A 14,873-nucleotide genomic window follows, 5' to 3' on the forward strand; every position below is an offset into this window, starting at 1 on the left:
CAAACTTATACACTAGTACAAGTATATAACCAATTACATATTAATTCTAGCAAATAATTAACATTATTAACACAATATTGTCACAAACTCGCCAACTGATATGAAGCCGGTCCTGTTTTATGTTATCAATGCTAAAGTTTGGCGAGTGCGCTGGGTAATTTTCGGTTTTGTAAGATATGTTTACCTTTTTGGTGGTCGTTTTTTAGAGACAATTTAAAAGAAGGTTTTTTATTTTTTTACGAAAATTGTAGAGATCTCAAGAATCCGAAAGATCTAGAATGTAACTTTAATATATAAAGCGGAAAGTTTACCAGACAGTAGTCACCGGGACAATGACAGAAACATTTGTATTCGAAAACAAAGTTCAAAATTCATTAGTATATCTCCAACGTTTATCGGGGACCAATTATGTTAAACAGCTTAAAGCAGATAAAGTGAATAATTGGTCCGATAAGGAGAAAGCAAGGAACTTAACTATCGCATTGCGAGGAAACGCCTTATATGTACTCCAGACGATACCTCTTAAAGAAGCTGATGACTTCGAGCAGCTGAAGAGTTTGGGCGTGCGATATGTTCACGAACATCTAGAAAACTAATATCAGCTAAAAAACTAATGGCGGAAATGTAACGAAACCTTTCAAGAGTATGAAGTAGATATCCCCAGACTTGTCCGATTTGCTTATCCATGAGCACCAGAAAACATGATGAAATGTCTGGGCATACATGCATCTATTGATCTATTGTTTATGCTATCCGAAAACCTTGGTAGATGCCTTTACTGCTACCCCGAGAGCTTCGGTATATAACAAGGATAGAGTCGTACTAGTAGAAGGTGACTTGATCATATATATATCTTGACACAAGGTATGGTTGACAAGAAGTTGTAATAGATCAGATGCTATAATTGTGGCAAGATAAATAATCTACGCAGTTCGTGTAAACATCCAAGGATTTCCACAAACGAAGAGTGCAGGCAGAGGGAAAAGTGGAACGAGTCAACTAACAAAACACGTCAATTTATGTTGGAAGGGGCAAGCATTATGGCTTATTTAAACTTACTGGAAAAGCCACCCCCTCACCTCTAGCAGCATCCCCTTTATTTTTTTAAATTACTTTTCATATTTTTTATGTAAAATTTGGATACTCCTCTTTGAGCTGATTTCAAAAATGTATAATACTTGTAGGTTAAAGTGGTTAGTTTATGAGATAAACAATTTTTCTTTTAAGAGCACAAATTTTACTTATTATTTACTTTCACCTTATTTGCCTGTACTAAAATGGGTTGTACAACAGTTCAAACTCTTTAATCTTTTTAACTGTGCTATTTATTCTACTTAAAAAATCCAAACAACAAAAAACTCTACTTTTTATTAAAGTTTGACATTGTCAACTAGAATTTGTAGTCACTATTGATAGTGTAATTTGATACATTATTTATTTTGTTTCTCTGAAATGGTTTACTCTTTGCAAGAAAGAATTGAAATTGTAGGTTTATACTACCAAAATAATAATTGTGCAAGAGCTGCTGCTAGAATATTTAACGAATTACATGACGGAAGACATGCAACTCATAAGTATGTAATTCAACTGATGGAGAAATTTACCACAACAGGGTCTGTTTGCAATAAAGTGCATAAGCGAGAGGGACTCGTAAATAACGAAGCAATCCAAGTGGCAATTTTAGGGCAAGTCTGCTTAGAGGCTCAACAACCCCAATCGTTGTCAACAATAAGTAGAGCGATCGGTGTTTCATCTTCTACAGTTTTCCGAGTTCTACATAAATTCAAGTACCACCCATACAAAGTTAAGTTGGTGCACGAGTTGAATGAAAATGATTTTGATCGTCGTCTAGAGTTTTGCGAATCAATGACGCAAATTATCAATAACAATCCACAATTTTAAAACAATATTTGCTTTTCTGATGAATGCTCATGGTCATTAAATGGCTTAGTAAATAGGCATAATTGTAGATATTGGGCTGAAAGTGATCCACATATTATGCGTGAATTCCATACACAACATCCCCAAAAGTTAAATGTTTGTTGTGGTATCCTAGGTGACCACATTGTCGGACCTTTCTTCATCAACGGAAATTTAAATGGTGAATCATATCTTGAGTTACTCAGGGAAGGGGTTGACCCACATATTACAACAATAATAGAAAATGATGATAACCTTTCCGAAGATTTACTGGTATTTCAACAAGACGGAGCTCCCCCACACTATGCTATGCCTGTCCGACAATTTTTAAACGAAACATTCCCCGCTCGTTGGATAGGTAGAAGGGGGCAGATGATGGAGTGGCCACCTAGGTCACCGGATTTAACACCCCTAGACTTCTTTTTATGGCGGTATTTAAAAACAAAAGTTTATGCTACCCAACCAGAATCTCTGGATGATTTACGAGAGAGGATAGAAAATGAATGTCGACAATTAAATCCAGCCGTATTAAGCAATGTCAGAGAGGCATTTACCATTGTATGGAAGTGAATGGTACTCATTTTGAACACTTATTGTAACTTCATAATAAATAGCACAGTTAAAAAGATTAAAGAGTTTGAACTGTTGTACAACCCATTTTAGTACAGGCAAATAAGGTGAAAGTAAATAATAAGTAAAATTTGTGCCCTTAAAAGAAAAATTGTTTATCTCATAAACTAACCACTTTAACCTACAAGTATTATACATTTTTGAAATCAGCTCAAAGAGGAGAATCCAAATTTTACATAAAAAATATGAAAAGTAATTTAAAAAAATAAAGGGGATGCTGCTAGGGGTGATGGGGTGGCTTTTCCAGTAAGTTTAAATAAGCCATAATGCTTGCCCCTTCCAACATAAATTGACGTGTTTTTGGATTTTTTCTAAATACCAGTATTACAAAAGTTATTAAAGGTGGATACTTTTATCTGAAAAGCACTGTATATATATATATATATATATATATATATATATATATATATATATATATATATATATATACACTTCTTGTTTGAAAAATTTAATTTCGAAATGATTTTAGATGTGAAGATATATGAATATATGAATTGCCAGCTAGATTGTGATCGCTTCGTAGTAGGAATGAGGCAAAATTACCAAAGTGTACTAACTCTAATATATTCCGAGCTTTCGAATACTGATATATTCATCGTCTGGAAAATGATTAGTTAAGAATTGCGGCTGATTCAAATTGTATTATTTCTTTTAGGAAACATTAAATATATTTATATATTTATTTCAAGAATGAATATTCAAAATGATGCTTAATAGAAATATTGAGGGTAAATGCAGTCAGCTGACGGGTTGTTTCGTTTGTTAATGTTTTTCTGATATTTACAAATGATCAATTCAACTTATATGGTTTTCTATGATTAGTTCTCAAGAGCGACGTAATTGATAGGTTATTGAAGCTTGCGGCTTTTATACTTTTTGGCATTTCATCATAAAAATAGCTTATTGGTGCAAAATCTTGGTAATTCGTTCAATAAGAATTATTAATCATCTGGAATTTATGATGTAATGTAATAAATATCATGGAAAACTAATGCACGAAAAAAGTAATAGGAATCAAAGGTTTTTGTAGATCATGTACATTTAAAATTTGCACCGAAAATTGAACGCGAACGCGTCACGCTTTCCGAAAAGCCCTTTAGTAAACATAATTTTTTTATTAAAGTGGTGAATTTAACCTTCCTGTTGGTCCGTCATTTTCGTTGCTGGTATTTAATTACTTGCAACTTTTGCAGGGTTACCAACCAAACACAAGATAAGAAGGTTAATTTTGATTAGTTGCAGTCATATTGCAATTTTATAAGACTTGTAATGTCAAACAACGTACGATATTCATCTTATAAAATATCATGACTGTACGAAATTACATTAAGGTGTATACAGTTGGTCTGTACTGAGATATAAATTACATCTAGTGAGATTGCAATATCAAACCTTGCCAACATAAAAAGATAAATATTGTTATAGAGTAATTTGTCAATATTATAATGTTCTTACACTATTTTCTAATTTGATAGTAAAATAAGCTGGATATTCTGTATTTACTTTTAAGAGCCAATCTCAGGTTTTCTGAATCCTCTTATGCACATATCACATTTTACAAAATTATCTAGATTAATTCCTAGAGCTGCTTTGTGCTGTTTCTAGAATACTTAGAAACTCCCAAATAATTAAATCCAGTATAATCGGCGATAGTTTTCATTTCATAGTAAAATAAAATTACATTCAAAAATCTTTGTGATGTATTTTTATTGAAAGAGGATTATATAAGGTTTTCTTAATAATAAACATAAAACAGATCAAAATATATAATTACAACGAATATATTACATATATTAATATTATTTTACTTTTACTTCAACTGAATAAATTATAATTAGGAAATAAAACAGATGTCCAGCAAATATGAACAATCTAAATAAAAAAATATAAATCTGCTGAAGTATGATGTTGCTTTTTGCTACTTTAAACAATTTCTATATAAATGGACTTTATATATATATATATATATATATATATATATATATATATATATATACATATATATTTGTATTTATACTGAGACCATTTTAAACTCCATGCAAAAGTCATAATATGCCCCATATTTTTAGAAAGGTACAGAATCAGAAGAATCCACCATATCATAAATTCTATAATATAACCAAGTTCAAATATTAAATCTCTGACACATGTTTCGATAACCAAGTCTTCAGAGACTAAATATAAATTGAGCCCATGGAGACGATAACTTGATTATTGAAACGCGCGTCAGACATTGTGATCGTTAGTGTTGGTATAGTGATAATAGTAAACAGTAAGTTCACTATGATTATCACCAGTGCTTCCAGAAATTCCATCTTTGTTGTGATGACTTCATGGTCAACGGAATAGAACAGGTACGTAAAACTAATATTTAAATTAGATCGGTCTGATGATAATAGCTTGTTTATTGAAAGGTGCATCGGACGGTGTAATTGTGAGTGTTGGTGTAATGGCAAAGTAAACAGTGTGTTCAGCATGAATATCACCAACGGTTTCAGAAATTCCAACTTAATATTGTTATAATATTGATATGAAAAAAATACTGTACAAGCTCAGCAATGGCTTGAAAAATGTTATCCAGACTCTGCTCCCTCGAAAAAAACCATTTGTTATTGGTTTGCTGAATTTAATCGTGGTCATACAGACACCGTTTATGGAGAATTTTCTTATCGTCCAATTGCGGTGGTTACTACAGAAAACATCAAGAGCTAAGATAGCTGAGGCCGTAGAGATATCAGAAAGCAGTATGTTTAAAATTATGCATGAACATTTGACCTTGACTCTTGACATGAGAAAGCTTTTTCAAACTGGGTGCCGCGTTTACTCGCAGCCAATCAAAAACAACAACATGTTGATAATTCAGAGCATTGTTTGGTCATGTTTAATAAATAAGTTTTACATCGATATGTAACAATGGATGAAACATGGATCCATTAGTTCACTACAGAATCAAAACGATCATCATTTGACTGGATTGCAACCGATGAACCACGTCTGAAGCTTCCAAAGGCAAATTAGTCAGCTGGGAAGGTTATGGATTCAGTATTTTGGGATGCGAATTAAATATTGTTCATCGACTATCTCCAAAAGGGAAAGACAATCAATAGCGAATACTACATAGCACGGCGTTATATGTCGAAGAAAAAACCATTGTTTCACCCAGAAAATGGACCAATTCACAAGTTGATAGCAACGATGGTTAAATAGAACGAATTATACTTCGAATTGCTTCCTCATCCACTTTATTGTTCAGATCTGTCCCCCAGTGACTCCTGGCTATTCGCTGGTCTCAAAAAAATGCTCACCGATAAGAAATTCAGCTCAAATGAAGAAGAAATTGTTGAAACTGAAGCTTATTTTGAGGCAAAAGACAAATCTTTTTACAAGCACGTCATCGAGATGTTAGAGAAGCGTTGGAATTATTTTATTTCTTTTGAAAGAGATTAAATTGATGAATAAAATCGATTTTTGGCAAAAAAAATGTGTTTTTCTCAGTTAGTCACAGGACTTATTGAGTGATGTGTTAAAAGACTATATAATGTTCTACTCCGGCAATGACACCAGAAAACACAAAAATGACAATAATCCAAATATTATATCAACAGTTGGATCCATTACCCCTTTCTCAGACAAAATATTGTTGATGCAATTGATAGGATAACAACTGGACTTAAATATAATCCAAATATGTGCCCCAACGGCTAATGTATGTATGTATATAAAGATTTAGGGTCTCATATACATTTCTACCCAAAGGATCTATTGTGTCCTCCTTTCTTGCTGCGATACTGGAGAACCCTGTATTTACAGCAACGGCTAATAGAAATGACTTAATCATCGATGAGTTATACGAACAACTAGAGACACTGGTTAAACTGACTAAGAACGAAGTTACACTAATAAAAGGGGACTTGAATGAAAGAGTAGAAAACACGCGAATGCCTTTTTTGCTGGAGATTTTGGACTGGTAATTAGAAATGAAAGAAGAGATCGACCGGTACGCTTTTATGGGGAACAAAAACTGGTGTTATGCAACACTTTTTTCAAGTTTCCATCGCGTAGCCTCTATACATGGAAATCCCCAGGAGATTCAACGGTAGCTCTTGTAAGAACCAAATTGATTTCGTCATGATACCAAAATAATATAGAAACGCAAATCAGTGAAATCCTGGGGCAGACGTTAATTCCGATCATAGCACTAGTAAGCAAAATGGAAATCAATTTAAGACGCCTTAAAGTGGAGAGACCTAACAATACTAAAATAAACATCAGAAAACTTCATAATCCTAATATAAAACAAGTACAGTTATCCTTAAGTAAAAGTATAAGAGACGAACAGATCTACAAAAAATGAAATTAGCAAGTGGGAAAAAATTAAAGTTGCCATAGAAGAAACATGTACAAGTATTTAAAGCAAGACTGTATGAAGAAGAAGGAATGGATGACAGATGAAATTATGATGGAATTACAAAAACAAAGATTTTTTCTATTCATCTTCTTAGAATTCTATAATGTAAACGGAAAATGATGAGGAAATGGAACATGAAATGATAGAGAAAACTAATACATCTCAAATTGAGACCCTAGTAAAAGATGTAGCTATTGGTAAATTTGGTGGATTTAGGACCTTAATTTTGGTTAATTTCTGAAATTTTTCACTTGAACGGGAACTTAACGGATCTTTAGAAAACAAAAGCCAAAAAGAAACTGATAAAGAAATAAACAGCCAAGACGAAACAGAAAATGGTCAAGAGGAAGATAAAACAGATAATAGTCAAGAGGAAAATAGAATAACAGAAAACAGTCAAGACGAAAATAGAATAACAGAAAATAGTCATAAGGACGATAGAATGGAACAGAGTCAAGAGGAAGAAAGAACAACGGAAAATAGTCGAAAGGAAAATAGAACCTGACCCAGGGAATACCAAGCTACCTTCTTTTAGATATTCGAAGGGTGAAAGGTATTCTTCTATAACCTTCTCAATGCTCCAATATAAATTTTCTCCGATATACCTGGTAAACGTTTTAGGAAAAATCAACAGATAATGCCGATCATCAAATATTGAAAACTTTATCACAGATAATCCATTATTAAGTACAGAGTTGAACTTAATACAACAAGCGAAGATAATTTCAGTAAAATTAAATACAAAGATGAATTTGTTGCTTCAAAGTTTCAAATATAACTTGCTTCAAAACAAGAGTGAATGTTACATAGCTTTTTTGTGTATCAATAATAATATAAAAAAAGTAGCCGGTTGAAAAATAACACTTCCTTTCAATTTTTTAAACAATTTCGGTTTTAACAATATGGCACGGAGCTGCCTCATGGCAATATGCATTTATATCATCATTAGGGCAATTTGAAGAGGATCGCATATGAAAATTGAGGTGGAACATAAAATATACCTTTACATTAAAAAAGATTTTTCGCGATCACCCTAATTATAACGAATTTTCAACTGCCAAAAAAGTGTAAGTATCTTTAATTAACGAATCAACCCAATACCTTTATATAGCATATAACCAATATGACCCTTAATTTCATAGTATGTGATTCAGTCTCGACACATTTTTTTTGTAGAACAATTAATGTTTTGTTTATAGGGAAGTAATATAAACAGTGCTGCTCGTCACATGAAAGATTGTATAGTAGCAATGGCTCAAAAACGTAAAAAGTGTTACCTATCAGTCGCAGAAAAGCGAACCATCACTAATTATGTTGATGAAAAACATTTGAAGATAAGTAGTTTGCCTGTAAACAGTAAAAGATTAAAAACATGTGAATACAAAGACGAGAAATATATATTGAAGTGGTTAAAACAAAGCCAAGACAAAAAGATCGCTATTGGAGGCCCTATCCTTAACAAATTGTACCGAGACCTACAAACTCAAGCCACTCATCATCGGAAAATAAAACAACGCGACGTTTCAAACATGTCAATAATCCGCCATCAGATTGTACGTCAAACCTTAAGGCTTGGATGACTAGTGATACGGTTTAGCAATTGTCTTGAAAGTCTGGATAAAGAAATGATTGGAAAACAAGAAAGTTCTTATGTCCATCAATAATTGTACTGCAACAGGAAAGTTCTTAACTTGAAAAATATAAAGTACTTGCCTCCAAATGCTACTACAACCCCTGAACCAAAAAATCATTCTAAGCTTTAAAACGCATTATAGAAAAGAAGTTGTCAGACAATATCCTGATAATGTTAAACGTCAAACGCCAACTACAATTAATGTTTCACAAACCACGTGGATAATTACCAAAGCTTGGAATCTATTCACTGAAAGGACCATTGTAAATCGCTTCAAACATAACATGCGAAAATGGAGAAGACGACTTTCCACTTGTCTAACTTGATAGTACCTGGCAAAGAGTTCAAGAAGAATTGTATTTTCAAAAGACCAAGTTCAATGAATTCATTTACTTTGATAATAATTTTGCGGTCTGTGCAGAACTAACTAACTAACTAACTAACCACATCTCTTTGTCAGTTACTAATGCTCAAGTGTATGAAGGCGAAGAAGAGGGGGGCGAAATTGATGAATATGACTTTACAAAACAAAATTCTTATAATGCTTTAAATATAATAAAAGGAAATTTGAGCGACGATGTAGTCAAACCTAGCACAAAATTGGATTGCGCTTTGAATGTGATAACTCATACCACCTATAAACAGAACAATTTATGAATTTTTCTAATCAAGATAAAAAAAATCAAAACTAAGCCTTGATACCTAATTTTACGGATTTTACTGCATTTAATTTGGTTATTTATCTAAGGGGAAAAATACATGAATTTTATAAAAAATTATTATCGTTTATAAGAAGTTGTTGGCTATAACAAGATGAGTACGTAATGTTGAGGTGAATAAAACTATTTTTTTACCTCTTTATAACAAATTGTAAAGAATTACTTGATATAATGAATATTTACTTATCCCTATTTGTTATATCGAAGTTGCACTGTATATGTAATAACAAAAAACTTATTTGTTGTTATAAACATATTCCTAGTGAGGCATATTGTAACATTTTTATGAGATCATACCTAAAATATTCAGTTAAATAACTTTGAAAAAAATATTTTCTCTTTTTTAAGATAACTAAGTTTATCTCTTTTAACGCAATTCAATAACTGAATTATATTTTTATCATTAGGGTGGAAACCTAAAGCCGTATTCAAGTCTTTCAAAGCACAATCATATTCCTTCAGGCCCAGCATAGCTTGTGCTCGTCTGTAATATACTTTACCATTATCTGAACCTTCTTTAATAATCTGAAAAATAATAAAACTTACTTAGATTATCTCAAATTGGATTCTCAATAAATAGAATGACATACAGTTTATAAACAAAATATTTTATAATAACTGTGAATATTTAAAATTAAAAAAAATTAAACTAGTAACAAATATGAATGTCGATTACAATTCAAGATTTCTATTATTATTTGAATACTTGGTTGGTTTTCACATTTTCCTGGTTGAAATTTCCTGAATTTACTACTTTAGAAAATATAAGTATAAAACTCATAGAGAGTATCATAGATTATGAAACTATGATAATTTCCAAAAATCATCTACTCTATCACATCTGGAATAGTTTTTCATTTCCGGTACCACCAAATACAAAATTAACTTCACAGTTTAGGTATTGGAGCAATGAATAAAAATAATTTCTAAGCATTTAACCCAAAAAATCTTGAGTTTAACAGTGACAATATGGACTCAAAATTCCTGATGATCATTCAAATTTTGACAAATGGGCAATGATTTTCAGAAAGAGAGTTTTAGAAGAAAAAGCCTTTGCCATATAAATATGAGATGACTGGAGGTTAAGTGAAGTGAGTAATTTTAACTAGTATGACAAATTAGAACTTGAATTGCCAACAGTGATTAGGGTATTTAAAATATAAATTAGTTGTTTATAAAGAAGTGTGAAAACAAATTAAATGTGCGAAAATATACCAAGTATATTTATAATTATTTATAATAAAATGTACTTGAATCAAGAATAAGAAAATGTGACTAGTTTTTATTAGCATTAGCACTGGAATATAAATACATTGTTTATTTGAGATAAACAGGCAGCAGATATTATTTTCTTTCAATTTCAAGAACACGGGAAAATGGAATGAATTGTTGTTAATAGATCAATAGAGAAGAAAATTCTACTGGCAATACGGCTCTCTAAGAGCCTTGGCCTCGTCCACCACATTCCTCCAGTCATCACGGCCCAACGTTCAGCATATGCAAATATTGAATCACATATGATTTATCATTTTTAGAGAAATTAAAGTTCAATTGATATATCTAATGAATTGGTGTGCATGTGCAACATAAATATAAGAGAAACACAAAAGTTGTATAAAAAGAGGAATTTGTTCTTTATCTGCATATAAACTAACCTGAGTACACAAAAGTGCTGATTCCTTATATTTTTTCCTTTTCAATTGTGCTGTTGCCAGATTCATCATTAATGTTAATTTTATACTTTTCTTGAGAGTTTCTTCTGGTTTTTTATTCAAATACCAGTCAATATATCGTAAGCACTTGACATACTTTCTTTCTGCATTAGCAAAATCACTTTTGTTGAAATAAAAATTACCAGAATTCTTTATATCTTCTACAGTTATTTCCATTATATTGATATTGTCAACTTCTTTTTCCCAATCATCAGGCCATGGTGGGTATTTATCTTCAGTACCATCATCTTCGTTAATGTTCCATGGTTCCCCAGGTTTAAATTCTCCACAATTTGCAATAATGAGATTCTAAAATGTGAATAACTCTAAACATTACACTTAGAAGAAAAAGAAATGTCATTACATCCAATTAATATGCGATTTAAGGTGGAAATTTAGTTAAAAGCACTTCAATAATCATAAAATAATAATAACTCCATTTACTTTTTCAGTCATTATAGCAAAATAGTTTAGGCTTGAAAGTTAAAATAATTGAAAATTTAAAAAAATCTATAAATAAATTATTCTTACCCCCAATGGTATGTCATTTTCTCTAGGAAGATCAGACATTTCAACAAGTATATTTAATCCTTTAACCACTCTTCCGAAACCAACGTTAGTTCCATCAAGATGAAAACAAGGTTGAGTTGTGATATAAAATTGAGATTGATTTGTATTTGGTCCCCTATTAACCATTCCAACAATACCTTCTTTATCATGCTGGAAAAGATATTTCCATATTCAAAATTACCAATTTACTAAACTGAAACTAGACAGGGGTGGTTGTACTTGCAATAAATGCGTCGAAAAGCCTACAGCCTCCCCTGAAAATAAATCGTTTCAATAGAAACAAATTTTTTTCTAAATGGAAAAAATTCGGAAGTATAGTGTACAGGTAAAAAGTTTTGGCCCTCCCTATAGTTTTCATGATACACAACAAATAAAAGCAATATGATTGATTTTGATATTTATATTTTAAAGACCATATATAGATAAAAATATAGTCATAATGAAAATTGTTCCATATTCAAATTTTTTATCCATTGATGTAAGCCCCTTTTACTTTTATTATTTCGGTGCACAATTTTTGCATCCTTTGAAACTATTTGTCGTTTATTTGATGCTATTCTTTTTTCAGGATATTCCAAAGATGTGAAGTGAAAATAGGACACTGCTTTCTGACTTCCCTGTCCAATTTGTCCCACAACAACTCACTTGGGTAGAGGTTGGGTGACTGTGACGGCCAAATATTACTGTCAGCACATTCTCCCCTCCCAATTCTTCCAAATACTCTTTGCACAGTTTCAAGTAATGTTTGGAATCATGGTTATGCTGGAAGGTAAATTTTCTACGGACAGACACTGACCAGAATGTACTACATTTTCCTTTAATATCTTTTTAGTCTTTTTTCTTTGAAATACCTTCAATTTTTACCAGGTCATCAATCGCCCTTCCACCAAAACATTCCCAAACCATCACTGGGTCTCAGCCGTGTTTTATAGTCGAGATTACACATGAATCTAGCATTCGTTCTTCCTTTGATCTGAGCATAAATACTCTTCTCTTAGACCCAAAAACCTAAAACTTTAACTCATTACTCCATAAAACTCTCTCCCACTTTTCATGTATCCAATTTTTATGTTTTCGAGCCCATTGCAATGTCTCAATATTATTTTAATGTCTTAAAAGAGATTTCTTCAGTGCTACTATTCCAAAAAGTCCTTCTCTCAATCTCCTTGTCATTGTAGAATTATTCAAAGGCAGATCTTTAGATACAGTGATCTGAGCTACTATCTCTGGGCCCATGTGTTATTTATCACTTTTACTGATCAAAATAATACATTTATTTTTGGTAGTTGTGGTTTTTCGAGACTACCCTGAACATTTTCTATCTCTAAAGCTGCTGGTGGACACATACTTTTTAAAGTTGTAGTCCGCCCTACATTGAGGTTACTTTTGCATAAATAATAAGATTTGCAATTAATACACGACCTTGGTTTTACCCATTTTAAAACTTACAGGACTGAATTTGCAAAAACAAATATCAAATTGTATACAAACTTTACCAAAAGATGTCTTGATCCAAAAAGCATAAATCACAGCATGTTCTTGCAAACCACGGGGCTAACTGGGACTAAACTACAATCATAAACACAGAACAAAAATAATTCACAGTTAAAGAATAATAAACAAATCAGTCAGTACTTATGAGTTTCAACTTATAGTACTCAATGACAAAATATAAACATGTACTTGTATAAAAGATACACAAATAACGGAGACTATTATTTTCAGTTTCTAAAATGTAAGACACCATTTGAGATAGATTATAGGGTGGGCAAAAACTTTTGATCAGTAACATATGTTCACTCAATTTAAGGGAGGTAATAGTGAACGAAGTAAATTATGAAATGACATATTAGTTTCAATTCTGAATTATTATTCAAATTGAGAAAAAAACAGTTACCTTAACTAGAAAGTTTTCATCTTCAAAGTGTTCTCCATATATGCTTTCTCCACTACTGCCATTATTATTAATTATATCACCAGTTTGAACCATGCACATAGGAACAACTAAAAATACTAATATTAATGTCAGTTGAATAAAACGTATATTTATTATCAAAACTTCAATGTCTAATTTACAAAAATAAAACACTACTTAATATTTCCGAATTTTCAATGCCATAAATTACTCCCATACAATAAAGTTTGGAGAAATGCGTCAATACCTTTGTGAAACCTCACACCTTTGTAATGAAGTGGTTTTTTCTTTTTACCCTGCCCACGTTCTCCAGTGCATAAAAGTCTGAAATTTTCTGCTGTTTTTGGAACTATTTCGTTGTATAATTCTATCACAACTCGTCCAGCTGCAAATTATAATATATTTAATTAACTAGAAAACAGTTATTTTTTTATCAAACCTTTTAATCCATTAAATTCCACATCCAAATATACAAAACTATTTTTATTTGAATCTTTATCGCCCATTTTAAAATATAAATATTCCACAGTCTCAACTTATAAGAGCAAAAAATTATATCGCTTTCACAACACGATTACATAATCATTTGGTTTATAAAAATTCTTTTTTTAAAACTTTAATATCTATTACCAATAATATATTTCTTTACGAAACTCCAACTTTGTTATTTATGTCATTTATAGATAACCTTTATACACAGAGAATTTTTGTGTTGGATTATTACCAGGGTAACCAACGGAAAAATTATTAACTCAATTAAGGGCTCAATCAAACGGTGCGAAATGGACGCACGTCACGACTATTGCGGAACAGAGAGAGCCAATCATTGACACATGCGAAGCGAAATGTGCGTCATGAACTTTTATGTGAAAAAGTTATTAAATTATATTTGAAGGAAAATCAGTAACAGTTATAATGACTGATTTAATTTCAAATTTCGATTTTTCAATCAAATTAAATATTCAAGAAATAATTTTTTTCTGGGATTTTTTGTTTTGGAATTAATTTTGACGTATCCTGTTCCATTTCCGCTATTATGTGAACATAGTGGACATAATACGAGCGTCACGCGTTAAAAGCATAAATTAGTTATTTGGAAAACAACAATAACATGAAGTTAGAAAACTATCGGAAGGAAAAAATAATGGAGATTAATTTTTCAATCATTGTATTTATTTACTCATAAAAATATCAATTTCACCTAAAAATTTACATTAATTTCATGAGTTATTTATATAAATATTTATTATATACTTCTAGAATGAGATTGAAGATGTATTTCTAGATCTGGTTTATTTATATATTAGTACTCATTATTCAATACACAAATTGTACTGGACATCAAAATACCACATATGTAATACTC

The 14,873-nt window shown here is 31.4% G+C and overlaps 1 protein-coding gene across 1 annotated transcript; it reads right to left on the minus strand.

Moving 5' to 3' along the window:
• Positions 1-4,374: 4,374 nt before the first annotated feature.
• On the minus strand, positions 4,375-14,215 carry LOC130441845 (peptidyl-prolyl cis-trans isomerase D). Its single transcript, XM_056775657.1, has 6 exons — positions 13,947-14,215; positions 13,755-13,892; positions 13,490-13,596; positions 11,554-11,742; positions 10,966-11,331; positions 4,375-9,835 (listed from the first exon to the last, which is right to left on the minus strand). The coding sequence occupies exons 1-6, from the start codon at positions 14,011-14,013 to the stop codon at positions 9,617-9,619; spliced, it is 1,086 nt and encodes a 361-aa protein (XP_056631635.1). The 5' UTR covers positions 14,014-14,215; the 3' UTR covers positions 4,375-9,616.
• Between the last annotated feature and the right edge of the window lie 658 nt (positions 14,216-14,873).

This window comes from Diorhabda sublineata, chromosome 3, assembly GCF_026230105.1.
Source record: "Diorhabda sublineata isolate icDioSubl1.1 chromosome 3, icDioSubl1.1, whole genome shotgun sequence".
Lineage (NCBI taxonomy): Eukaryota > Metazoa > Arthropoda > Insecta > Coleoptera > Chrysomelidae > Diorhabda > Diorhabda sublineata.